Source organism: Camellia sinensis, chromosome 2 (genome assembly GCF_055761805.1).
Source record: "Camellia sinensis isolate YWXY chromosome 2, ASM5576180v1, whole genome shotgun sequence".
NCBI classification, from domain to species: Eukaryota; Viridiplantae; Streptophyta; class Magnoliopsida; order Ericales; family Theaceae; genus Camellia; species Camellia sinensis.
The window spans coordinates 73,923,765-73,951,445 of record NC_138962.1 but is presented as its reverse complement, the minus strand read 5'-3'; the positions used below and the strand labels follow the sequence as shown (position 1 = coordinate 73,951,445).

Here is a 27,681-nt window from a genome sequence, read left to right as displayed (position 1 = left end):
TAGGGGGAAGCTCATCATACCAGTCTCTCTCTGTCGTCACTCCATATCCCCTATAAGAGTGGGAGTCCTCCTGTGGCAGGAAAAAAGTGAATTAGATGGTGATAAAAGAGCACTCAGATAAAATGTAGTGCAAGAAATACAATTAAAAGAAAGGCAAGAATGCATGAAAATAGAGTTAGTACCTCAGTAATGCTGATGGAAAGATGGGAGTTTGGCTCCCTCAGTAGAACGTCCTCTGGCATACCACCAATGAAATCGTTGAAGTGTCTGATGCCTCCAGATAGCAGTATGTGTGTGCGTGAATGATAGGTCATGGGATCAAAGGACCGTACCCCCAATGGTAGTGGCTTAGGCTCGAGCTCTGGAACGAACTCCACCTCAAGATCAATTGCGAAGTCCTTCACTGCCTCACTGGCCTCGGCAATCACCAGCTCCTCAAGCTCAGCAGGGGGTGATAATGGAGATGGAACCTCGGGAGGAGCGCTATCATGACGAATGTCATCCACTATTTAGAAAGTGGGTGAAAATAGGTGAAAAATGAAGAAGAATGGAGAAAAAATGGTAAACTTGGAAAAAGTCAACCCTAGGAGAGAGAAAATGGGAGAAAAGTCAAAACCTGGGAAAATTTGCAAAACCCGAGAGAAACTCGAGGAAAACAAGCCTAAAGTGGTGAAAACTCAAAAGAAATGACAAAATCAAAATCTGATTGGTTCAAAGTGTAGAGAATCAAGAGGGTTTCGCGAATAAAGTTTGCGTAGGGCGTTGGAAAACGCGTATAAAGTGCAAATCTAGATAGAGAAAACACCTAGAGAGAGAGAGGATTTTCAGACTTGGGTGTGTGTTGCAAATGAAATATGGATGTGGACATTTAAAGACCCAAGGCCAAAGGACTTTTCTACCCCCGAAATGGAACGGGTGGCCGGCAAGCCACATTAGTGGCCAGCAAGCTGAACTGGTGGCCCGGCAGGTGGCTGGTGGTCCTCATCTGTGCCTGGTGCTGTTTTGTGCTTCTGTTCCCCAAGCAGTGTATGGGAGGTTCTATTTTGGGTCCAGATTGATTCTTAGGGAGCTCGAAACTGCGTTCCGGTACATGAGTGTGCCCCACTTGCCAATATGAAGGAGGTGTATCCTTTTTGAGTATGTCGCAAAGCCTTCGAGGGATAAATCAGAGGTTGTCACCAAATATCGTTTTTATTTACATAATTGTTCTCTTCTGTTGCATAGAATGTGCATTTTCACAGATACTTATATTGCACGCATGTCCTGCATCATTCATGAGTCATGCATGGAACATGTTTCAGTTTTGCATAGAACGTGCATCTTCTTTCTCGCGTAGAACATGCTTTCAATTAACATCAGGCATCGGTTATCTATCTTCCATGGAATATGCGTTGTCACTGTATTAATTTATAATTTTGTGCATCTATCGCACTTGTTTGCTTTGTGCATTAATCGCACTTTGTGCATTTATACTTGCTCATTTTGTGCATCTATCGCACTTGTTCACTTGGTGCATTTATCACAGTTATTCAGTTTGTGCATCTATCACAATTGTTCATTTTGTGCATCTATCGCACTTGTTCACATTGTGCATCTATCGCACACTTTCATTTCATTGTGTATTTGTGGTACACTTACATCTTTTACTTTTATCTCAGGAAGCGTGAATCAAGGCCCTAGGCAGGTTTTATCTCGAGACGCGTGAAGCGCAACCCTGAGCAGTTTTACTTTTATCTCAGGACACATGAAGCGTGGCCCTAGACGGGTTTTATCTCGGGAAACATGAAACGTGACCTCGAGCAATTTTTCTCCTATCTCAAGACACGTGAAGCGCTGCCCCAAGTGGTTTTGCTTTATCTCAAGACGCTTGAAGCGCGGCCCTGGGTGGGTTTTATCTCGGGACGCGTGAAGTGCGACGCCAAACGATTTTGCTTTTATCTCAAGATACATGAAACGCAGCCCTAAACGGGTTTTATCTCGAGATGCATGAACCGCGACCCCGAGCGGTTTTGCTCTTATCTCGGGACACATGAAACGCGGCCCCGAGTGGTTTTTATTTCTTAGTTTCTCAAGATGCGTGAATCACGACCATGAGCGGTGTTTTCTTTCCTCGTCTTATGTTTTGGCATGGTTAGAGTGTGTTTTAGATCTTTTTGCATGGAACCTGTGTTGGTTTTAAGCTTGAAGCTACTCATTCATATAATGTTATTTCTTATTGCATCTATTATTGCTTATTGCATTCTCTTGCATGATCATGAGTTGTCAAAATAGCCGGCTTCGCGAAGCGTGTGAGTCCAGCTTTCAAAGTTTTTTTTTCATGCATACCATTTGCATCTCACACCTGAACTACGCTAGTTTGATTCTTTGTAAAGGGATACGTAGGCAGCTTACGAGCGCAACCATTTAATTTATGTCTTGATTGTTTTTCCAAGTCTTACGGCCTTGTCAAAATGGGTCGTATTCGGGCTTTAACATTCACTCACGTCATTTCATGACTTCAAGTTCTGTCAAAGAGGGGCAACTGTAGACACCCCATTTTTTATCGTCCTTACAACTTGGACACCACCGTTTGTGCACCCAATGATGAATTCATATATGCTTGTCAAGTGCTCGAAGTCCTCAGTAGAATGCCATAGCTTTGAGCCTTCAAACCCTACACACCTTTTGCCTTGTTTTTAGACCAAAACCATAGTTTTTTAAGCCTAAAAAACCTTGTCAGCTGCTGGCCACCAATGTATGCTCTCAGCCACTTATGTGTTTTAGCAGATATTTTGGCCAGTTGTGCAAGCTATTTGCACAGATGCATGCACTTGCTTACACGTGTATGTATTGATATTTATAAGGAAGTTTCATTGTTTTCTATATATAGGAGACCTCCTCTTCCATTTTTTAGGGTTGAACATTTTGGAGCAAAATTATCTCTCTCTCTCTCTCTCTCTCTCTCTCTCTCTCTCGCAAATTCTTAAGCTTTTGCAAGCTTTTGCCTATACATGCTAAACCAAACCTTGTGGTATTTGAGCTAAGGCACTTTTGAGCTTACTTTGAGCTCTTAAAGGTGTGTAAGTGTTAATTTAACACTTGAAAAGGGTTCTCGTCTTCAAGAGGTATAAGTCTTGCTTTGTTGCTTTGCTTTATTTGCTATTTTACCTACTATTTTTAGGCTATTTTTAGGCTATTTATACTCTGTATTTTTGGGCTGAAACTTGTGGTGGAGGGGTGGATCACTCTTCTTTGTACCTCATTTCTTAGGCCTTTGCCCTTGTGTTTTCCACCTCTTTGTCCATTTTTTTTGAGCTTTTTTATATTGAATCTCAGAGCTTTTTTAGTGGCTAAAACCATGTTTTGAAGTCCCAAAAATGCAGGGGGTAGCCTCCCCTCCTTGTGCTTGTTTACTAGCTTAACATGCTCCATGTTTTAGCTTATTTTTCTAGCTTTTTTTGTCTTAATTCCAGCATGTTGTAGAACTGTTTTAGGACTATTTTTTGTTGTTATTGCATTTGAGCCTTGTATTGCATGCTTGTAGTGTAATTTTCCTCATGGGCTTGGTGGTTTAGGCCTTAGCCACCAACCTATTTGAGTTGATAGTGTTTATTTCTCGCTTTCCATACTTGTGATCACATTTAATCACCTCTGCAACCTCCCTCCTTTCTTGGCTTTTTCTTTGCTTTGAAAGTTGTTTCAAGCTACTTGTTTGTTTAAGCTTGAGATTGAAGTCTTGTGCTTAATGATTTAATCCCTTTGGGGGGTTCATTACCAACGGCATGACACTTCTCTCATGCCTAAAACAACACTTGGTTTGGTGCTTCTGTCCATTAGAGGACTTAAAGCTCACTTTTGGACTCCATTGACTAAGGAATGGTTGGTAATTAAAAGGAGTAATGAAATGAGGACTAAAAGTGATGCAAGATAATAAATCAATTTGGTATTCAATCGGACGTTAATTGAACACATGGAAACTTAAGGCATTTCATACTTGTTAGTGACAAAATGGTTCAAGCTCCCAAGGTCAACCACTTCCCTTGATCAATTCATGATAGGAAAGAGGTTTGAGAGTCTTTTATGTTACATTTATTGAAGTTGTACACCTTGGTTCATAGGCCATCATGCAATGAAATTGCATCAATTGATGGCTCGTGAATTAAGCTTGCCACTCATTTGAGCTGTTTTGATGATAAGGAGGGGTAAGGTGTACAAACATACCTTGAGAATACCCTGTTTGTGCTCTATATGCTTTCTATTGTAACAGGAGGAACCAGGCATCAGTGGCCGGCAGGCCACTATTTCTGGATGGCAGGCTACTAGTTGTGGCCGGCCGGCCACCATTTCTGGCCTGCCGGCCACTTGTATAAAATTGGGCAACAGTTTTTTGGAACAGAACAAAGTAGAGGCTGAGGTGAAAAGATGTTCCACTGTGCAAAAGAAGCATTTTGGTAGCAAAACAGTGGGTTTTCTGAGTGGAAATCCGTGCATGCATGAGCATTCCTCGCTTCTCGAGACTGATTAATTAGTTTAATTATTTATTTCATGTTGTATTCATGTTGCAATTAATTAGTTAGCTAATTAGAATTTTGTAATTAATTAATTATTGTAATTAGTTAGTTAGTTCCAATTTGTAATAATTAGTTAGAATAGTTAATTAGTTGTGATGTTGTAATAACTATTTAGCATAGTTAGTTTATTCGGTTTGTAATAGTTAGTTCATTCATTTTGTAATAGCTAGTTAATTAGCTTAGCTAGTTAGTTTATTTGGACCTTCTTGTGCGAGGGCACAATTGCAATAATGTGTTTGTCTTCTAACCCCATGTCTTTCTCCCTTTTATTTAACTGCTTATGATGGTTAGTTTAGGGCATCATGTCTTGTTTAACATCTCTCATGCCTTGCATCCATTGTCTTGCATGCATAAGGCTCAGTGCATTATTCTAACTTGCATTGTTAGTTAATAATTCTTTGACTACGTGCTTTACCACATGCTATCAAATTGATTAACATGTCATGTTAAGTAGTCAAGCCTATTTAGATTGCATATCGTATGTGTTGCATTAGTCATATCGTATTATTAGGTACATGCATTTTTCTAATTATTTTGCTTTGTTTGGCTTGCCTTGGAGTACTAGGTGAGCTTTTATTCGTTTTAGCAGATTGCATGAGTGTGGTTGTTACCATGTCAAAACATGTTCACTATGAGGCTAAGTGCTTAAATAATAAACTATTTGAATGCCAGTGGATGAAGGCTAGCTGCTTGAATTGGGACAATTTGATTAATGTACATTTAAGCCTACTTTTTCAAGTGGCACATTAACAAACTCTTTTCAAAAACAAACATGAAATCAAATGTTCCAATTTTGGAAAAATAGTCTATACTCGTGTGCGCATCACATAGTAAGTTAGCCTAATAAATTGGAACAAGAGCATATAACGTAAATAAGATTCACATCATGATTAGTAGTGGCCGATCTTTGATCGGGCGAACGGGGGTGCTCAATTCATGACCTTCCCCTCTCGTACCTAAGTTCCCGAGCCGAGACAATCTTAGTGATGACAGACACGTGACCTTTGTCACGAGTCATGGGTTTCCAAAATTTTCTAAAAATATTTAGGTGGCGACTTTGTATCTGGCAAAGCAGTTCATTTTTGACAATTTGATTCAAAATCGATTTTCCAAAAGATTTGTCGGATTTGGACTCTTTGGTGTTTATCTATTTCACATTGCACTTGTGAGATCCGATTCAGAACCACGGGAGTCCGATACTGTAGGACTTATTCGTCTTCCGAAAGGAGCGCGAAAAGTCGAGCTACAACGGTTCTCAACTGATTTTCATGATCTTTCCTACTTTTGGAGTAAATCAAAATATCATCAAAGAACACGACAACAAATTCATCCAGATACGATTTAAACACTTTATTCATTAGGTCCATAAAGGCTGTTCGTGCTTCGTTACCCTAAATGGCATTACCAAAAACTCATAGTGCCCCTATCTAGTCCGAAATATGGTTCTCTACGTCTTCTACCATAACTTTTAATTGATGATATCCAGATCTAAGATTCTACTTTAGAGAACACATGGGCTCCCTGGAGTTGATCAAATAAATTATCTATTTAGGGTAGTGGATATTTATTCTTGACAGTTGCTTTGGTCAATTCTTGATAATCTATACATAGTCTCAAAGACCTATCTTTCTTCTTAACAAACAGAACTGGAGCACCCTAAGGTGAATTACTCGAATGGATAAATTTCTTATCTAACAGTTCTTGAAGTTGGATTTTCAATTCTTTCAATTATGAGGTTGACATTCTATAAGGGGTTTTAGAAATAAGTTATGCTCCAGGTACTACAACAATAGTAAACTCAATTTCCCTATCAATTAGATTCCGGAGCAATTCATTTGGAAAAACATTAGGAAATTCATTAACTACAGGAATAGTTTCCACATTAGGGCTATCAGAAGTCACATTTAAAACACTGCACAAATAACCCCTACATCCCTTTCTCAACAATTTGACGGCTTTCAAAGCAGAAATCATATAAGGAGGTGGAACTATCCCATTCACGGCAAACACAAATTCAAACAAGCCAGGTGGTCGGAAGACAACAGATTTATTCACACAATCAATTGTTGCACGGTACTTAGTCAACCAATTCATACCCAAGATACAATCAAAATAAGCAATGTCCAATGGCAGTAAATCAATATGTAATAATACATCCCCAATTGTGATGTCACACGCAAGATATACATACGCATACATCATAGAACCTCCAGAAGGTGTAGATAAAAATAGCAAATAATTCATAGGTTCTAGTAATGTAACAACCCCGATCTGTAATTAATTACCAATCCGTAATTAAGGATGTCAATTAAGTGGTCAAAATAAATTGTGTGTTTATTATGTATCTTGTATGTTATTTGGCTTTCTATCTGTTACTCGTAGTAGTATCTATCAAGATTTCTGCTTTGATATGAAATTTGATAGCCTAAACGGTCTCAGAAACCGAAATTAAGCACATGGATAGACTAATTAGAATTTTTGAAACCATTTGAGAATTTTGTTAAAAATTGATTCAGTTTAGTAAAATCGCATGTGATTAAATTAAGTCTTGATTAGAACTATTTTGGGTTAATTGAGTTATGTGTTAACCTGGATAAATTAAGGCTACTTGTGTTTAATTAAGATGATACATGATTAGTATCTAATTTGGTCCTATTTGTGATTCAACATCTGATTAAGTGCAGTATGAATTGGGCATTCTGTGTTGAGTGTAGGGGATTAAAACCCTTATGTGTGTGTGTTGGAGTTTTGTATATGTGTGTGCACGTGTATTGTGCCCAAGAAGTAAGGTGAGTGTGTGTGTGTGTATATTCAGCTGAGTTATAGAGAATGTTAGTGTCATTCATTTTGCTCATTTGGTTCCTTGTGTAAGAGTTCTAGAGAGAGAGAGGAAGAGCCCTCTAGAGAGAGAAGCTCTACACTTGTGTGGTTTGAAGGAGAAGAAGAGAGCTAAGGGAAGACCATCTCTTATTGTTTGAAATTAAAGCTCTAGGTAAGAGTCTTGAGCCTATTTTCTATAGCTAACCTTCCATGCATCATGATTTCAACATATCTTTGAACTAATTTCATGAAGTTAGTAAGAGAAATGGGTCTTTGAGCTTGTAGATGGCTTGCATGTACATTCATGGTAGATCATCTTTGATTTTATCATTTTGAGTTTGAGTTTTAAAATCCTTGCATGCATGTGAGTTTAAATCATGTCCATTGTTTCAGAAATTCATGAGTTTGTTGATTACCATTTGCATGTAATGAAAAGCAATGAGGAGAGTTGAAAAATCTTACATGAAGGAGTTTTGGTTCAAATCTTTCAAGAATTGATGAGTTTTTGAATAAAAGATGTTTTAAGGGTCTTGTATTGGAGTTTTCTAAAGCTATTTTATGTGTTTGATCAAATCATGCAAGACCCCAAGTTTTTAAGGTTGTTTGGAAGCCATTTTTGTTAAGCTTGGTGCCTAGAAATTCACAGCTGGCTCGAGCAACGAAGTGGTGGCTCGAGCCAACATTACGAGCTCCTAGTATTTTGAACTCTAAAAAAGCTAGCTCAAGTGAAAAAGTGGTGGCTCGAGCGAGCTCAGTTTTTGCCTTCAGCTGGCTCTAGCCACGAAAAGCTGGCTCTAGCCAACAGCTTATTTTCAGCATGTTTTCAAAAGATGTTTTAAGTACATATCTTCGCTTCCATCTCTTTTTGGGCATTCTTAGGCATGATTTATGAACCATTACGGATTAATAAGCTAAGAAATAACATACATAAGTGAATTAGAAATTATGTGTCGAATCCGAGTATGTGGTTCAATATGAACAAGTTATGTGACATGGAATGAATAAGAAGTTAAAACAAGAAAGCTAAGGCATGTATGGCCATATGAATGAGTGATAATGAGACATGTTTTGTGCCATTTACATTTGTGTTTGTAGGTCAACGTTTGGAGACTAACCAACTGTTTTTGGAAGCTCACTAGGAGTAACGTTATTGTAAAGATATGTTCATATGAATTATGTTCCAAATGTGATTTGATAAGTTATGATTTCTGAAATGATGATTATTTACGTGAACGAATGTCCTATGTTTGAAATCTATTATGGCATCCATAGATAGTCCCAAGTCAAGGGGGAAGGCATGTTAATGCGAGTCCATGACATGTATGTGATTATGAGATCTCGTTAGCCACTTCATTGTGATGATATGTGTTTAATCAGTATCCGGAACCGATAACTCCAGTCAGAAGACGATGTGATATGTTCTATGGGATGTACCATTATTATGTTCGGATATGAGAATTGATCCTGTTATGATCTGTTTATGAATATGACATGTTTGGAATTCGTTCACTAACCTCTTTACATTGATGTTATTCATTGGGTTTTAGCTCACTGTTTGTATATATATGTATAGGTAAGGGTTCTGGAGATTAGACCTGAAGATTTTTGTCCGGATTTGTGTTCTATTGTCAACCAACCATTGTGCCTCACGTGGAGGTTCCGAAAGTGTCACATGTTATAAGTTCTGGTTGTTTCTGTATATGAGATTCATTTGTTTTTGTTGACTGTCCTTAAGATGCTATAATGTATATGGGTATAATGTAAGAATGACTTTTGGATATATATATATATATAAAGTTTTAAATATTATGTTTCTTGTAAGTCAACACAGCTCATTGGACAATTATAATTATGTATTTGCTTCAACTAGCCCCCTTATTTTGTTAATCTGTTTCAGAGGCCTTCGGTAATCTTAGGATTACTGGCCGGTTACGACGCTAAACCTATAGGGGTGAGTTTAGGTCGTGGCAAATGACCTAGTCAATTTTTGAGAAAAAGCATACAGCACGAATGAATGTGTAAAACCAAAGTCTATCGGCACATATGCATTTTGAACACAAATAGGGAGTATACCTGACACCATAGATTCAGTGTTATTGTCCCAGATAGGCAACCCAAAAGGGGGGATGAATTGGGTTATTAAAAAAAAATTACAATATTAAAAAAAATAATAAACACAATATTCAAAATAAAAAAAACAAAACAATGATTATCAATATAAAAGTAAGAGAGATAAGGAGAGAAAATTAAACACTGAGATTTATAGTGGTTCGGCACGCCGGGCCTATGTCCACTCCCCAAGGAAACTCCTTGAGAATTTTTTCACTATCAAAATGAATCAATACACCACCAATGCTTCACCAAGCTCGTAGATTTTACACAGGTCTTACTCTTATCTATTGAGCCTCACTCAACGATAAATGTCTTACCCTTACAAAATTTCCTCACAAAATAATGAACAAGGATAAGAGGTACTTCAACCCTCTTTTACAATAATTCTCTCACAAAGAGTAGATATGAAAATATAAGAACAAAGACAATACTTAGATCTGAAAGTGAAAGAGCAGAGTACAAAATACACTCAAAATTTTGGAGCACACAGATTTTTTCTCTTCAAGTTCTTAATACTTCTTCTCCATACAAAACACTTCTATTTATACACAAAAAAAATCTTCCCGTTGGAGAGTCAACTAGATGCTCCTCTTTAGATACCCAAACGCTCCTTTTCTTTGACTTATTGGCTCCTCATGACAACTCAAACAAAAGAAAAAAAATAGTTTGAAATGATGTCAAGATTTGAAATGATTTGCACTAACTTTTTCCATTTATTATAATAATATATGTGTGTGTGTGTGTGAAGGATGCAAAATTCACCGTCAAAAGATTTTCTCATCTTTTTCTATTTATAATAATATATATACAAAGATGCACTATACCGCCACTTATCTATAATTAATATATTATAAACAACATACATACACGCAATGTATATATATATTTAAATAAAAAGTCTGAATTGCTATCAAACACGCGTGAGTATGTTTCACTTTGCATGCAAAATATAAATCAAATATTTTTGTGATTGTTATAAAGATTTTAAATATACCAACCATCCCATGTGTGTATATTAAATTTGTCAAAAGATGACAACTCACTAATATCACATTTGTCAAAATAATATAATTAGTCAATTTTAAATTTGTCAAAAAGTGAATAGTGACCAGCCGAACTTTTCAAAATCGTGAATAGTAATATTTTTAAAATATTTTTATTTAAATAATATTTATAACAAATATATCATACAACAGATAAATTTTGTGTCAAATAATATAAAATATGCATAAAAAATTTATCAATTAATATTTTAGACATCTTCAAAATTAAACAACATGATTAACAATCTCTCCCTTTTTTATGATGACAAGACACGTATATATTTGGCATAAAATTAAAACCAACAAAATATTTGATTACTCTGCAACATAAGATATTTGATAAGTAAAGCAGCACATGCATAGTAATTCAAAATCATATTGTTCTCCCCATTTGACATCATCAAAATAAAATATGGAGATAGGAAGGTTTTAGAGAGAATAAAATTTTTAGTGACCAAAACAAAAATCGGACAAACACATTTGAGAAAATAATCTGATTTGCCAAAAATATAATAATGGTTCTCATGTCTTGTCGTGATCATTGTGGAGATTCTGTAGCATCTTCAGAAAAATGGTTCAGCGGCGCCCAAAAGGTTGACAAACAAGAGATTTGAGCAGATATGCATCGAGTATTGGATCGGTGGAGTGTATAAAAAGTGATAAAGATGATAGGCAGAGATACGAAATCGTCAAGTGTTGTTAGAGAAAAAATTGTTTTAACTTCTTGTGTAATCATGTCACTCCTTACCTTAGCCATCACTGGTTCTGACATGCATGAGGTGCCTGTAATTCAAGCAAGTGAAAGGTTACCGATAGTGCATTTGCACGTTATTCCTGTAAATGAGAGTCCTGGTGTTTTTGGTAATCAGAATGATATCGATGCTATTAATAACACTATGGCTTTTAGTACACAAGCAATGACTGCAATTTCTAATATGGCTCAATGACTTCAAGCAAGCTTACCAGAAAATCAGCAATTGATAGACGAGAGGAGCATGTTAAAACAACAACTAGCTAATACTCGTCAGGAGAAGAGAGAGCTACAAAAAAAAAAAATTCTCAGTTGGAGAATGCGGTGCAATATTATGCAACGGTTATAATGCCAAGACTCACAGAAGTCGAAAATAGAGAAAAACATGTAAAGGAGGCTCATGAAAAGTTGTTGAGAGAAGTGAAAAGCAAAAAATCTGTGAAGCCTTCTTAAACCGTACATGTAATTGAGCAATAGTTTCTCCTTTTAAAATAAAATTGCAAGCATTGCTCTTTGAAAAAAATTCTTTGTCTTTGCTATATAAAAACATTGCAAATAAGAAGTAAAAAAAATTAGTTAATAACTCCCCCTAAAATTATGCATAGAATCTACAAACGCCCTCTTAAGAATTTATATATATATATATATTTAATTTCAAAATATTACATAATATGAGTCTCCCCCTAAATTAATGCACTAAAAATTACACAAATTGTAAGAAACAGATTATCATTTTATAAAACCAAGGGCCATTAAGATCCGGCCATAAATAACTACACCAAGTGCACTAGCATAAAAAGAGAAAATACAAATAAAAACAATTTCTTCATACTAGGTAGAAGCAATTGTTATTAAATACAAGAGAGTTTGTACCACATACAACCATATAAGAAATATAACAAAGTGTAAAAATAATTTTAACATATTGATAGGGGATAAAATGTTGGCGGATGTAAAATTCGTTGACAACGATAAAGATCGGTGACAATGGTGAAAGACGGTGATGATGATGTAAATCTGCGTCGATGGAAAGGATCGGAAAGAACAATGAAGATTGGTAGATCGGAGATAGATCTTGGTAGATCGGTGATGGATTTATGTAGATTTAGGATGGATTTTGGGTAGATCGATGAGGGATTTGGATTGATGATGATGGTGATGAACTGTGATGATAGAGAAGATCGAAGATGAATTTAGATGAATGATGGTGATGATGAAGATGGTATCAGAGAGCGCGGATGAGAAAGAAAAAACAGAGAGTGAAAGTGAGAGCAGGCGAGACAGAGCAAGAGCGAAAAAGATGAAGAGTGGGTGAGAGAGAGAGAAGCAAAGAGAGAGCAAGAGTGGGACGGTGAATGGGCGAGCAAAGAGAGAAAGAGAGGATTTATAAAAAAAAATGTGTTTTTTAATTTAATTTTATTTTATATATAATTATTATAAGGGAGAATTCATCATATCAAATTCAGTTCTGATATAACAAAATTGTTCTTCATTAAGAGGCATGGTAAATTTGTCAGCTAATTAGCGATGTGTAGGCACAAACTCAAGTTCAATGTCACCTTTGAGTACATGATCTCTAAGAAAATGATGTCTTATTTCAATGTGTTAGTGCGTAAGTGCTGAATAGGATTTTTAGAAAGGTTAGTGGCACTTGTGTTGTCACATTTTATAGGAATATGATCATAGTGAAGTTCAAAATCTTGAAGTTGTTGTTTCATCCAAAGTAATTGTACGCAACACCCAGCGGCAACAATGTATTCTGCTTCGGCAGTTGACAGAGCCACTGAGTTTTGTTTTTTGCAAAACCAAGAAGTAAGAGAATGTCCAAGAAAATGAAAAGTGCCACTAGTTCTTTTTCGGTCAAGTTTACATCTCGCAAAGTCGGCATCTGAGTAACCAAAAAGTTCAAAAGTGGTTCCCTAAGGATACCATAATCCTAAATTTGGAGTGCCAACAAGATATCTGAAAATACATTTGACTGCGATGATGTATGACTCTTTCGGTATGGATTGAAAACGTGCACACATACAAACACTAAACATTATATCGGATCTACTTGTAGTAAGATAGAGTAAGGAACCAATCATACCTCGATATTTCTTTTCATCTACAGGTTTACCTTGCTCATCTTTGTTAATTTTTATTGATGTGCTCATTGGAGTTGTTGCAGGCTTTGATGATTCCATTTCAAACCTTTTGAGTAGATCCTTGATATATTTCGTTTGATTTAAATGAATTCCATCATTAGTTTGTTTAACTTATAGACCAAGGAAGTAATTTAACTCCCCCATCATATTCATTTCAAAATCACCCTGCATATCTTTAGCAAACTATTTGCACAAATTTTCGTTAGTAGCACCAAAAATAATATCATCAACATAAATTTGAACAATTAGCATATCCTCTTTTTTGGTTTTTATAAAAAGTGTTGCATCAATTTTTTCTCTAGAAAAACCTTTGTCAAGTAGAAAATTATTTAATCTTTCATACCACGCTCTAGGAGCTTGTTTTAAATCATATAAAACTTTTGAAAGTTTGAAAACATTATCTGGGTATTTATGACTTTCAAAACAGAGAGGTAGTTCAACATAAACTTGCTCCAAAATGTACCCATTTAAGAAAGCACTTTTAACATTCATTTGATACAATTTGACATTTTTAAAACATGCAAAAGCAAGTAACATTCTAATAGCTTCAAGTCTAGCAACCGGTGCAAAAGTTTCATCAAAATCAATGCGTTCTTCTTGATTATAACCTTGGGCTACCAATCTAGCTTTATTTTCAGTAACAACTCCGGATTCATCCATTTTGTTTTCGAAAAACCCATTTTGTTCTAATAACCGAATGATCCTTAGGCCGAGGGGTCAAAAACCAAACTTCATTTCTTTCAAATTGAATTAATTCTTCTTGCATTACTAAATCCAATTTTAATCTTTTTCAGCATCTAAAAACGATTTTGGTTCAATTTGTGAAACAAATGCTAAGTTATCACAAACATTTCTAATAGAGGAACGAGTTTTTATATCTTCCACTGCATCACCTATGATAAGGTCTTTAGGGTGGCTATGAGTATACTTCCATTCCTTTGGTAGATTTGATTCGTTTTCCGGATAAGCATATTCTTCTTGAAGATTTTTCATTGTGATTTCTTCATTTTGTTTAGGAGACGGATTTTCTTCATTTGTTATGTAAATGCTCTCTATTCTTGGAAGTGTTTCTGCAGTGTCATCACTTACAAGATTCTTGGAAACAACGTTGTTAGATTCATCAAAGGCAACGTGTATAGATTCTTCAACAAGTAAAGTTCTTTTATTGAATACTCTATAAGCTTTACTAGAATTAGAATAACTAAGAAACACAGATTCATCCGATTTAGCATCAAATTTTCCTAAGTTATCTTTATTGTTATTTAATACAAAGCATTTATAACCAAAAGCATGCAAGTGGCTAATATTAGGCTTTCTACCTTTTCAAAGTTCATAAGGGGTTTTCTTAAGAATAGGTCTAATCATGGCACGATTTACAACATAACATGCAATGAAAACGGTTTCAACCTAAAAATATCTAGGTAACTTATTCTCACAAAGCATAGTACAGGCCATTTTTTCAAGAGTTTTATTTTTTCTTTCAACCACACTATCTTGTTGAGGGGTTCTAGGGGCTGAGAAATTATGATCTATTTCTAAGTCATCACAAAACGTAATAAAATCATTATTTTCAAATTCTCTACCATGATCACTTCTAATACTGCAAATATTAAGATTTTTTTCATTTTGAATTCTTTTACAAAGTTTTGAGAAATTATAAATAAAAAAATAAAATAAAAAACTTCATTTTTGTGTGTTAAAAATAATACCCATGTATATCTAGTATAATCATCAACACAAAGAAGAGTATACGATTTTCCTTCTAAACTTAATGTTCTAGATGATCCGAATAAATCAATATGCAAGAGTTAAAGCAGTTCAGTAGTTGAAACAATGTTTTTGGATTTAAAAGAAATTCTAGTTTGTTTTCCAAGTTGGTATACATAATAAAGTTTGTCTTTTTCAAAACTAATTTTAGGCAAACCAATGACTAACTCATTTTTTGAAAGTTTTGAAATTAAATATAAACGAGCATGTCCTAATCTTCTATGGCATAACGAACCAGTTTCATTTGTTGCAGATAAACATTTAACATCAAAATAAGACGACAAGTTATGAAAATCAAACATATAAATTCTCATATCTATGTCCTACAAACAACGTTTTATTATCTTTGGTGTTCTCAATTGTGTAGTGAGTTTTTTTCAAAAATAACTTTATTATCTTTATCACATAATTGACTAATACTAAGCAAGTTATGTTTTAAACCTTCAACAAGTAAAACATTTTCTATAATACGAGAAGGATTTTTACCAATACTACCTACACCAATGATATTTCCTTTACTATTGTTGTTGAAGGTTACATATCCATCATCCTTTGATTGAAGTGTGACAAACATAGCTTTATTTCCGGTCATGTGCCTTGAGCATGCACTGTCGAGATACCATCTATCGTTACTGAATTTTATCTTGAAACTTACCTACAAAAATTTGATTTTTTTATTGGTATCTATATTTTCTTAGGCCCGTAAAAGTTAGAATTTGACAGAGTTGAAATATCTTTAGGAACCCATGTAGCTTGACTTTTCATCCTCCTTTCGGATGCGACTAGCCCTACAGTTCGGACTCCCGTGGTTCTGAGTCTGATTTCACAAAATATAATGTGATACAGTGAAAACTCAAAAGAGTGCAAATCTGGCAATTCTTTTTCAAAAATCGATATTTGAATCAAATGCCAAAAATGGACTGCTTTGCCAGATTACAGAGTCGCCACCTAAATATTTTTGGAAAATTTAGGAAACCCGAGACTCATGCCAAAGGCCATTAGTCCATCATCACCAAAGTGTCTCGCCTCGGGAACTTAGGTACAAGAAGGAAAGGTCATGAATTAAGCACCCCACTCGCCCGATCAAAGATCGGTCTCTACTAATCATGATGTGATTTTTATTTATATTATATGCTCTTGTTTCGATTATTAAACTAACATTACTATGTGTTGCACACAAATATAGACTAATTTGCAAAAGTTGGAAAGCTTTGATTTCATGTTTGTTTGAAAAAAAAATTTGATACTCGTCACTTGAAAATGTGAGTTTATACATTAATCAATTTGTCCCAATTTTGGGAATTAGCCTCCATCCACAAGCATTCAAACAGGTATATCATTTAATCAATTAGCCTCATGGAAATATGCTTGGCATGGCAACACAAACACTCGATGCAAGATGCTAAAACTCAAAATTACTCACCTAGTACTCTGAGCCAAAGCAAAGCAAAATAATTAGAAAATATGCATATTCTTAACTAATACAATATGACTAATGCGATACATACAAATATGCAATTAATAGGCCCGGCTATGAACATGGCATATGATTCCATTCAAGACATGTGATGAATCACGTATTCAAGCAATGAATTTAAACATTTGGTTAGTATGATGAGCCGAACCTTAGATGCATGCAAGACAATGGATGCAAAGCATAAAGATGCTAATTTGAAAAATGATGTTCTATACTAACCATCGTAAGCAAATAAGTAAAAGGGAGAAAGACATGGGATTGAAAGACATACAACTTATTACATGTTTGCCCTCGCGTAGGAGGGTGCGAATCAATGTCCGAGAGTCCGAATTAAAATTAAACTAACTATTACAAAACCAAATGAATGAATAAGTAACTAACTAGCTAAGCTACAATTAACTAACTAGTAATTTATTACAACAAAATAAGCTAACTATCTAACGAATCATTGCTACAACAATATTAATTATGACAATTAATAATTAATTATGATACTAATTCAAACAACCATGACGCATGATGATTGCATGTGTGATGCCCAGAAGTTTCTCTCTCTACCCAGGTTCCACCCCAGTCACTGCCCTCTACTCCTGCAAAACACACTGCCTTACCAAACATTGATGGCCGGCCAACCCCCAATGAAGCCCAGCCAAGCCTAAATAAGGCTGGTCGTGCCTTAATTTTATGCAAAATCTCATTTTTGTGCTCTGAGGTGACAATAGTGCAGACAAAGTTTTCTGAGCTTTGTTTGTCCCTCTCACACTTCTCTGTCATGGGAAAGCCTCAACATAAGGTTGGAATCATTTCCAAAACCATCAATGGGCAATTTTTTTGCTTGATGATTTTGGCAAGGATTTGGACAAAGATCAATAAATGCAATGAATCAATAACCACCCCTTCCTCCTATCATGAAGTAATCTCAAAGAGGGAGGTAGGAACGCTTCAAGGCTCATCGAAACATCATGAATTAATGTAAGACAATCCTTGACACAATAGACTCGGCATAATGTCCGGCCGAATCCAAGCAATATAACTCATTTTCTGTATGTGGGTTGGTTTATTTTAGCAATTTTTAGACCTTTACATTCTTTAGTCCATTAAGTCCAAAGTGATGATTATGTCCACTAAATGAGAAGCATGTCAAACGGGAAGGGATTCTCAACATGAAAGAGAGACTATGTTGTTGGTGATGAACCTCCGTAGAGATTAAGCCATTAAGCATAGATCTCTAGCTCATGTTTTGAACAACCATCAACCGGTTGAAACAACTCTCAAATAAAAGAAATGGATGATAGGTTGATTATTAAAATGAGGGTCTTAAACATGGAAATTAAACAAAGAAAGGCCAAGAACAAAATACAACAAGCTATATATGCGAACATATGAGACAACAAGCAAACTAATCAAAGCATGAATTAATTAAATAACCTAGGATAGCCCTAAAATAGCCCTTAATGGGTGAAAAATAGTGGCTCAAAGTGCATGAAAAGAGCCCAAAAAGCGAAACAACAAAGAAAGAAAATAAGGCTAGTAAACAAGAACGAGGAGGGGTGGCTAACCCCTCCACTTTTGAAACCTCAAAGCATGGGTTTTAGTCTCTTTTAAACTCTGAAAATCAATTTGGAAAGCAAATAAAAAAGGTTGTAAAACAAGGGTTTGAGCTATAGGTGAAGGTGTAAGAAAGAGTGTTAATTCTCTCTACCCTTCGGTAGCTATCCAAACCCAAGCTTAGACACTTGAAAGAGGATCCAAACAATACAAAAATACAAGAACTAGATAGTAAATGATAGAAATGAAAGCAAGAGAGAAAATAGTAAGCTTATACCTCTTGAAGAAGGTAAGCTCTTTGTTTGTGAATCAAACTAAGTACAAACACACTCTTAAGCCTGAATTATGATGCTCAAGGCTCGACCAAGGTTCCAAGGCTAAGGTGTGAAGGTGTATATGTTGTATGGATATAGGTTAAAGGTGGTAAGCTTGCTCAAAGGTTGCTTGCACAAGAAGAAAGAGCTCTCAAGAAGGTGTATAAGCCTTTTAGAAATTCTTTAACCCTTAAAACAGAGATACAACTTCATTTTTTTAGAATTTGAGCAAAAGAGGTCATAAATATCTTCAAAAATGGACAGCTGGTGGGCTCCCACCAAGAACAGTGTTTCTTGCTACTAAGGCACGGCCGGCCATAAATGGCCATGGCTGGCTCTTAATGAGGCACGGCCGAGCCTCAATGTGATCCCCTGTCTCCCTACTTTAGACTCAACACAGGGTGACACCATGTGTAAAAATGGATTTATGGGGTACAAACAGTGGGAATGTGGAAGGTTTGGGATTGTTTCGGAGCTTAAACATAGCCCCTTTGTTGAGACCTCGAACCATGTACAACACCACTTTCATCGTCGAGTGTACCGGGCAAAGTGCTCGAGCCTTGCAAGCGGTCAAAAATGAGATGTCTACAGTTGCCCCTCTTTGACAAAGTTTGAAGTCACACTACAACAAAAGTAGTCTTTAGAGACGAAAACTAATGACGAAAATAAATTTTGTCACAAAATACGTATCTTTTAATGACGAAAATAATATTTCGTTTTCAAATGTACCATTTTTAGAGACAAAAATAAAATTTCGTCACCAATCTAAATACATAATAAAAAAATTAGGTGACGAAATTATTTTTCATCATTATTTATATTTTTTTTGTCACCGAAAATTTTCCCGCTATTTTTTCAGAGGGTATCAAAATTTTGAGACTTTTGGTGACGAAACAATTGGTCACAAATTATAAAATTATTAATGACGAATATATTTTTGTCACCAATAATTTTTTATATTTTAATATCATTTAGTGACAAAACTATTTTTGTGGCCAATATTTTTATCTTTGGTGAAGAAATAATTTTGTCACCAATAAATGATTTAGTTGCTAACTATTTTAGAGGGAAATGAAAATATATTGGCGCCTATGAAAGCAGATCTGTTCTTCTTAAAAAAAAAAAAACTTGTTATGCTTTGTTATACACACAGACCTCACACACACACCCACACACACAAACACACACAAAATAATTTCTCCATCAAACCTAATTTCACACACACACATACACACCTTATACTCATTCACGGGATTGAGTTTCCTCATCGCTGCTGCTAACATTTCATCGATTCACACACATCACCGGTGTGCCGATCGGCTCACCGCCAACAGCCTTTCACTATAAAATTGATTTGATCACATAGTTATCGATATCCGATCAACGTGATATTTTATAGGTGTATAGTACTCGACGAATTCTACAAATTAAACGGTTCAAATTATCAAAACGAAATCCGTGATAGGCCCTCACGAGCCCAACAGTACACTTCAGTCCTAAAGCCTCATCCTATTTTTTTTTTATTTTTGTTAATTTGCGACGACTTTTCAAACCGTTGCAAAAAATTAATCTACTAATATTCCACCAATACTACAATAATACATATAAGTCCCACTTAAAAATTTAAAACCATCCTACTTTTAATTCAATGTGTCATAAAAAAAAATGTGTCAAGTGAATTTTTTTTTTTTTTTTTATCTCAGCAGCCCGCAGCCCGCAGCCCACCCCCACAAAGAAACAAATCATTTTTTATTTTATTTTTGAGATTCCAAACATATCTCTCAATCCTCTCTCCCTCTCTCTCTCTCTTCAAGCCCTAACCCTAGTCTTCTGCATATCCTTGATCACCCGGCACCCGTTCGACCAGCTGAGAGTGACCAACGGCAGCGATCGGCGAGCGGCGGCAATGGCAGCAATCGGCGAGCAACAGCGGCGACTGAGGTATTTTCTTCTCTTCTATTTTCTTCTTCTCTTATCTTCTTCTATTCTTCTACTATTTTGCTACTTCGATTTTTGTTGAAATCGACCCTTGATTCTTTATTTTTGTTGAAACTAGCCCTTGATTTTTGTTGAAATAAACCCTTGATTTTTGCTCTATATATCTCTCTCTCTCTGCCCCCTCTCCCCCAATTTCAAACCCTAACTATAATTTTCGATCTCTCAGATCTCATCCTCTTCTCTGTTCTATATCACAAAAGTCATTTTGATTTCATTTCGCATATTTGAAGTGTTTCATATGTTAAAAATGCTAAATGTTCGATGCGTTCATTTACATGTTTGTTTATCTGCATTTTGTTGATCTTTACCTCTCTTTCTCTCTCGTTCACTCATCATATTATTTTCCTTGTGGCCTTCACTTTGTGTATTTAATTCAATTCAAAGTTTGAAACCAGGTGCCATAGTGATTGTTTCTTATGTTTTGAATGGCTTACGATTGAAATTTGCACTAATTATGGCCCAGCAATTTAGTAAATTAAAGACAATCTTGGAAACATAAAGATTTATGGGCTGTGAGTATCTAAAGGAACCAAAAAGTCATGGTACAAAAAGTTTACTCTTAGACTGCCCTTAAATTTGAAATTGAAGTTTTATGGCTTTCAGTACATACCCAAGTATATAATTGTTGGAAAACTATATAAATTGACAGAGCCCCCTTCTATTTGAGTGTTCTGTTTCCTAATGATGGCATTGCAATTAAACATGTAGGATTCACATTGGAATTACCCAAGTATTTAAATGTTTCCTAATGTTTTGTTTCCTATGCAACGATCAGAAAATTGGTAATGAGATCACTTCTAATGCCCATCTACTTCCAGCAACCAATGCCAATTACATAGATGGTCTTGCTATTTTTGCCTATATGAATTCGACAAGGTATCTCTTTCTCTCTCTCTCCTTTTCTCATCTTTGTTCCTGTGCATATATTTCAACTTACTCCTTTTGTTTTCTTATTGGTTCCATTACATAACAGTGATCCACGAGGTCGTATAACGGCTACAATTATAGAACTGAAGCAAAAAACCTGCTCCAATCATGGCCCTTTTCTCCTATGCTTGATATGATGCAACAACAGACCAATCCAACAAGAAACCCTCAAATTGAAATCCCTAGAATGATGGCAAGTAGGCATGAAATCATTAAGGAACCACCAGTGCAAGTTGCTCTAGAAGATAAGATGTACGTAGCGGTGGGAAAGGAATTGAAAGAGAACAAATCAACTGTGTTATGGGCATTGCACAACTCAGGAGGAAGGAAGATATGCCTCCTTCATGTTCATGAACCGGCGCAATGGATACCCTTAAGTAATTTCTTGCTGCACGCTCTCCATATATATGTTGCTTGTTGAATTTCTATAGAATTGCTATTTTGTGTTATACTGATATTGTGCAAAGATCATATCCGTTGACCCGGATTTCTTGAATCGAATCTATGATCCAAACTTGATATAGTATTGCTTCTTGGTTACTTTGTGGATAAAAATCAAATTAACATATAGTACAATCTAAAGTCATGCTTAATTTTGTTCTTTTGCTGCCCAATGTTTCGATTTTGTTCCTATATTGACTTGCGTATACATTAAAATTGTTTGTAGGTTTATCAAATATTAACGCAAACTATTATGTAAAGCATATTTTATGCGAGATCATTCTTTTCTGACTTTACATACACATGAAAATGTCTTAACAAGAATAAATATGCATTTGTTCGCTTGCTTTCAATCCAACGTCATATGAGAAATCATATCTATTCTCAAAACCTTATTCTAGTAGAGTTTGTTAGTTTGAAAATTTAGCAAGGCTTGTACAGCGCATGGAAGCTTCTATATTCATATATAAATATATTATTAGTTTTTCTTTTTGGTGAGAAAAAAAGAAAAAGATCTTTTATTGGGTGACGCATAACTTATGATCCTTTAGTTTTTTGAGAATAATATAATCGTTTAAAGGCCACTACGCAGCTCCAATCCTATTTTCCACGATGCTGTGAGGGTTGGATTGGTTGACAGTGGAATTTATTTTTGTTCTTTGATTAATGAAAGTGAATATTTATCTTTGAAAGCATTTTCTTTTTTCTTGGCCTGTGTTAGTTACTGGGTTGTCTAAACTTCTGTGATTGGCTAATGCAAGTTGGTTTGTTTACACTAATTAAAATGAGTACAATTAGTTGGAGTAGCTTTTATGTGGTTTTTGTCCCCTTAATCTTAATACATTTTTATTATACCCATTTCATAAACAAGCAGGGAGAGTTGTATTCATTTTAGTTGTTTCTTGTTTTCTTCTCGTAAAAATTTCCTTTGCCCCCTCTCCCCCCTCCCCATTTGCTCTTTCCCCCCTTCCAACACTTCATTTATATTGCTTCTGATGTGCAATTCTCAGTGATTCTTGACACGGGTTTTATTGGATGAAGTGTAAAGATGGTTTTTATTGATTACTTAAACATGCATGTTTATGTATTCTATTTTCGATATCTTTTGGTTTTAGTGGGTACAAAATTTCTAGTAAGCCAACTGGAGGAACATCAAGTCAAGGCATACCGAGAAACTGAGAAGCAAGATATGAACAAGCTTCTGCGTGAATACAGCATGATTTGTGAGCGAGCGGGGGTATTATCTCTGCTTCTAGTTCTTTCACTGCATGTAAATTTTATCGTTAGTATTTATAATTATATTGATTTCATGAATCTTGATGTCATGCAGCAGAATGAGTTGATGTTAGTTTTACCAAAAACCATATAAGAAAATTCTATAAAATATTTTTGCAATATATAGCATAAGAGCCCATTACAATGGTTTAGGTTTATGTTTGCAAATAGCTCCATGCTACTAGTTTGATACTAAAAGTTAGGACTTCCTTTGTATTAATGAATCAGTGCACGCACTGAACTTTCTTATCTATTTGGTAGTCTTCTTATATAGGTTTCTACATACATATGCTTCTTTGATTAAATACTTGCACAAGTGACTGCTCTTAGTTCAACGGCCGTCTCAAATTGGAGTCACCACAGCATGAAACAATGATCCTTTGGGATTCACAAATCCGAACTCATCTATTTGAGGCCTAAATCATTGATAGTATGGCCAGATATGTAAGCTTACCCATTTCGTGGTTTCAACATAAGCTATCATAGGATTTAAGCTTTGAATGCAGCAGATACTAAATGAAGGATACTTAGTGCTCATTTGGGAAGTGACTATTTTAGTTGGCTTTTTGATTGGGTGTTTTGGCTTTTTGGCTATTTTAACCAAAAAACCACCATCCCAAATGGGGCCTTAATCTTTTACTACTTGTCATAATATGTTGTATGCGTTTCTTTTTCTTATTTATTTTTTTATGTGATGTGAAGCTGTAATTACTCTTTCTATATTATTTTGGTAATGACAAACGTAAAAACTTTATTGATTTTGGTGAAGATACTTCTTTTGATGAGAAAGTTAGGTTTCCTTGTTCTTTTTGTCATGCCCTTTATTTTTTCATCGTTCTATATATGATAATTCAGCACCAAGGCACACTATTGCCTTTTGACACTGGAAAAGTTCCAGTGCCATATATTCATTCAAATTCACTTCTAAATGTTCCAAGGTACTTTGTGTTTAACACTGGCATTTTTACATTTATTCCATGGTTGTTAAACCAAGCTAGTGAATTATGAAACCCTTATCATGGAACCATGTATTATTAGATTCATATTTTCATTGACTGTGATAAAGTTTTCTCCTATTTTAAAACTTGCTATGTTAATTTGTACTTTATTCCGTCTTTTAGGATACTGCTGACAGTCCTCCACCTGATGAACAGGCAAATAGCATAGCAAAATGAACAAATTGCAAGGTTTCAAAAGTCAAAGAGGAAACAAAGCACGGTAAAATTTGGTTTCAAATTTACTTTGAAATTTTTATTTTTTCTCTTCTAGGTTGCATACTAACATATTTAGTGAATGGTTACCTTAATTTTTTTTTAAAATGGCAGATTGGAGATGAACGAATTTGGTAACCTGCATAGCAAGAGTTTTTTTTGTTAATATTACCAGACACATCCATCACAGTGTAATTGTACTTTTTGTTGATATTACTAAACATGTATTTTGATTATGTTGTTGTGGGTTATGATTATGTTGTGATAAATTTTATCTTTTTGTTGATATTTTTTTGAATAGATTAAAAGAACAAGTTTTTGTTGATATTACCAAATGAACAGGTTTTTGTAATGATTCGTAATGGGCATTATATCCAGCAGGTTATTAAAATGCACAAGTTATTTTAATTGTGTGGTAGTTTTTGATTTTACTAGAATAGATGTTATAGTTTGGATGTTATATATTAATTTCTTGATACTATGAGACATGTATTTTGCTTGGGTTGTTTTATGATAATGAATAGTTTAATTTTATATTGATTTGTATTAGATATTTTATTTAATAGATTATTAAAATGTACAGGTATTGTTTATTGAAAAAAATATATAAATTGCAAATATAACCCTCTACCCCAATTTTTAAAATTTATTTATTATTGGCGACAAAAAAAAATTGACACTAAAACTTTCTAATCCCAACAAATATTTTCGTCACACATATTCACTATTTCATCACTAAATTAAAATATTTGTTGACAAAAGTTTTCGTCACTGAAGGGTTTTTTTCTTCCATTTTTTGGTGACGATATTTTCGTCACTAAAAATTCTTTTGCTATTTTTAATGACGAAATATTTTGTCACCTAAAACAAATATAATAAAATTTTATTTAATTCTAGTGACGAAATGAACATTATAGGAGACAAAATATTTAACATTTAGTGACGAAATATTTCGTCACCAAATACCAATAATAGGTGACGAAATAAATTTTCGTCATCAGGTACTTTTAGTGACGACGAATTGATGACGAACGTGGTGACGAAATTATTTCGTCACAGATCAATTTGGTGACGAAAATTTCACTATTGGAGACGAAGTAATTTTGTCATGAAAGAACCATTTTGTTGTAGTGTCATAAAGTGACGTGAATGAATGTCAAAGCCAAGAGACGACCCATTTTGATGAGGCTGCAAGGCTTGGGAAAGAAATCAAGACATAAATGCAAAGATTGAACTCAAGGGCAAAGCGCAAAATGAAATGCAACAAATAACTTATGATCATGCAATAAAACAATGCAATGAGACATTTGAAAGCAACGAAACAATGCTACAATCTAAACAAGAATACGACAATGAACGAAAACGTAAATCAGTGCAAAACAAATCCCGCCATGTCTCACACGGAAAAAAGTGAATAAATGGATACGTCTCACGTGGAAAGGACAAAGAAAGCACAAACCAAACTACGTCTCATGTAGAAAGGATATAAGAAAATGCAAACCTAACTACGCCTCTCGTAGGAAGGGTGAAGAAGATACAAGCCAGACTACATCGCATGTAGAGTAGGCAAAATGCTCTATGCCAAATCGTGTCTCACACAGAGAGGGCAGAGGGTGGTGTAACCCCAGGCGGACTTAACGTTTTAACCGAGTAACTCGAGATTTTAACGCGCCTCACGCGAAAAGAGAAAAAATGGTGTAAAAAACAGGCGCACCTGCCATTTTTAACCAAGGTAAGTAATCCTTATGTGTCACGCGCAAGAGAAGGGAAGGTGGTGTGAACAACAAGCACACTCATTGTTTTTAACCGAGATAAACAATCCTCACGCGTTGCATGCGAGAGGAGGAAAAGTGCTATGAACACCAGGACATGCCCAATGTTTTTAACTGAGGCAAACAATCCTCACACGTCACACGCGAGAGGAGGAAATGTGGTGTGAACAACAGGCACACCCGTTGTTTTTAACCAGGGTAAACAATCCTAACACATCGCACGTGATAGGAGAAAAAGTGGTGTGAACAAACAAGCGCACATGTTGTTTTTAACCTAGGTAAACAATCCTAACACATCGCACGCGATAGGAGGAGAAGTGGTGTGAACAAACAGGGGCACCTGTTGTTTTTAACCAGGATAAACAATCCTAACGCGTCGCACGCGATAGAAGGAGAAGTGGTGTGAACAAACAGGCGCACTTGTTGTTTTTAACCGATTTGGACAATCCTAATGCGTCTCACATGAGAGAAGGAGGATGGTGTGAACACTAGGCACACTCGATGTTTTTAACCAATTTGGACAATCCTAACGCGTCGCACGCGAGAGGAGGAGGATGGTGTGAACACTGGGCACACCCGATGTTTTTAACCGATTTGGACAATCCTAACGTGTCGCACACGAGAGGAGGAAAGGTGGTGTGAACAATAAGCGCACTCATTGTTTTTAACCAACGTAAACAATCCTCACGCGTCGCACGTAAGAGCAGGAGATTAGAATAATGCCTAAGCAGCCAAATACAGAAGCATGCAAACTCTGAAGCTTAATTATCTCATTCCCAAGAAGGCCTCGGAAATGAAGCCATAAGGCCCACGGAGATAACTCAAGTCAAGACATAACGCATAAACATGAATTAGCGAAGTGACAAAGAAGTGAACACGAATTCCACACAAAGAGACATAAAATCAAAATGATCAAAGCATCGTAATAAGGTGAAATCCAACTTGCCAATGTGTTAAAAAAAATGGGCTTTAATTTGAACATAACACATCGCGTTCCAATTTGGTTGGAAAATGGATGATGATTTTACTGTGGCACAAATGATTTTATCTAGAACTCCTTTGAATGAACTGTACATACAATACTCGTTTGTTTATGGAATAACAGAACAAATTACGATTCAGGCAAAACAATTTATAAACTAACAGAACAGTTTAAACAAATTAAAAGTTTTAAACAAAACAAATCAAATTATGAGTTTAAACTACGAGTTAAACAAATAAGTTTAAACAAAACGAATTAAGAGCCAACTAAATCAAATTATGCATTCACACAATAAAACAAAACAGAATAAACCAAAATTCCTCTCCTTTCATTTCCTTCTCCTTTTTATATTTTTCCGCTCACTTTTTTTCTTTTTTTATTTTTCTTTGTTCCTTGTTTTTTTCCCTTATTGTTGTTTTTTTTTTCTGTTCACTATTTTTTTCTTTTTCTTTTCTCTCTTGTTACTTCTCTTCTTCACTGTTTTTTTGTTTGATTTTTATTTATTTTTTAGATTAAAACTCCATAATACAAGAAATGAAAAAAGTA

The 27,681-nt window shown here is 35.3% G+C and overlaps 1 protein-coding gene and 1 long non-coding RNA gene across 2 annotated transcripts; one reads left to right on the top strand and one right to left on the bottom strand.

Annotated features, from left to right (window-relative positions):
• Nucleotides 1–6,317: 6,317 nt before the first annotated feature.
• On the bottom strand, nt 6,318–6,794 carry LOC145814348 (uncharacterized). Its single transcript, XM_082911026.1, has one exon. It carries the CDS (start codon nt 6,792–6,794, stop codon nt 6,318–6,320), a length of 477 nt encoding a protein of 158 aa, XP_082767152.1.
• Nucleotides 6,795–20,274: 13,480 nt separating this feature from the next.
• LOC145819597 (uncharacterized) lies at nt 20,275–23,421 on the top strand. The gene is made up of 4 exons (XR_014360346.1): nt 20,275–20,470; nt 21,303–21,403; nt 21,501–21,831; nt 23,011–23,421. It is a non-coding gene; the product is annotated as an uncharacterized LOC145819597 (long non-coding RNA).
• The last annotated feature ends 4,260 nt before the right edge of the window (nt 23,422–27,681 follow it).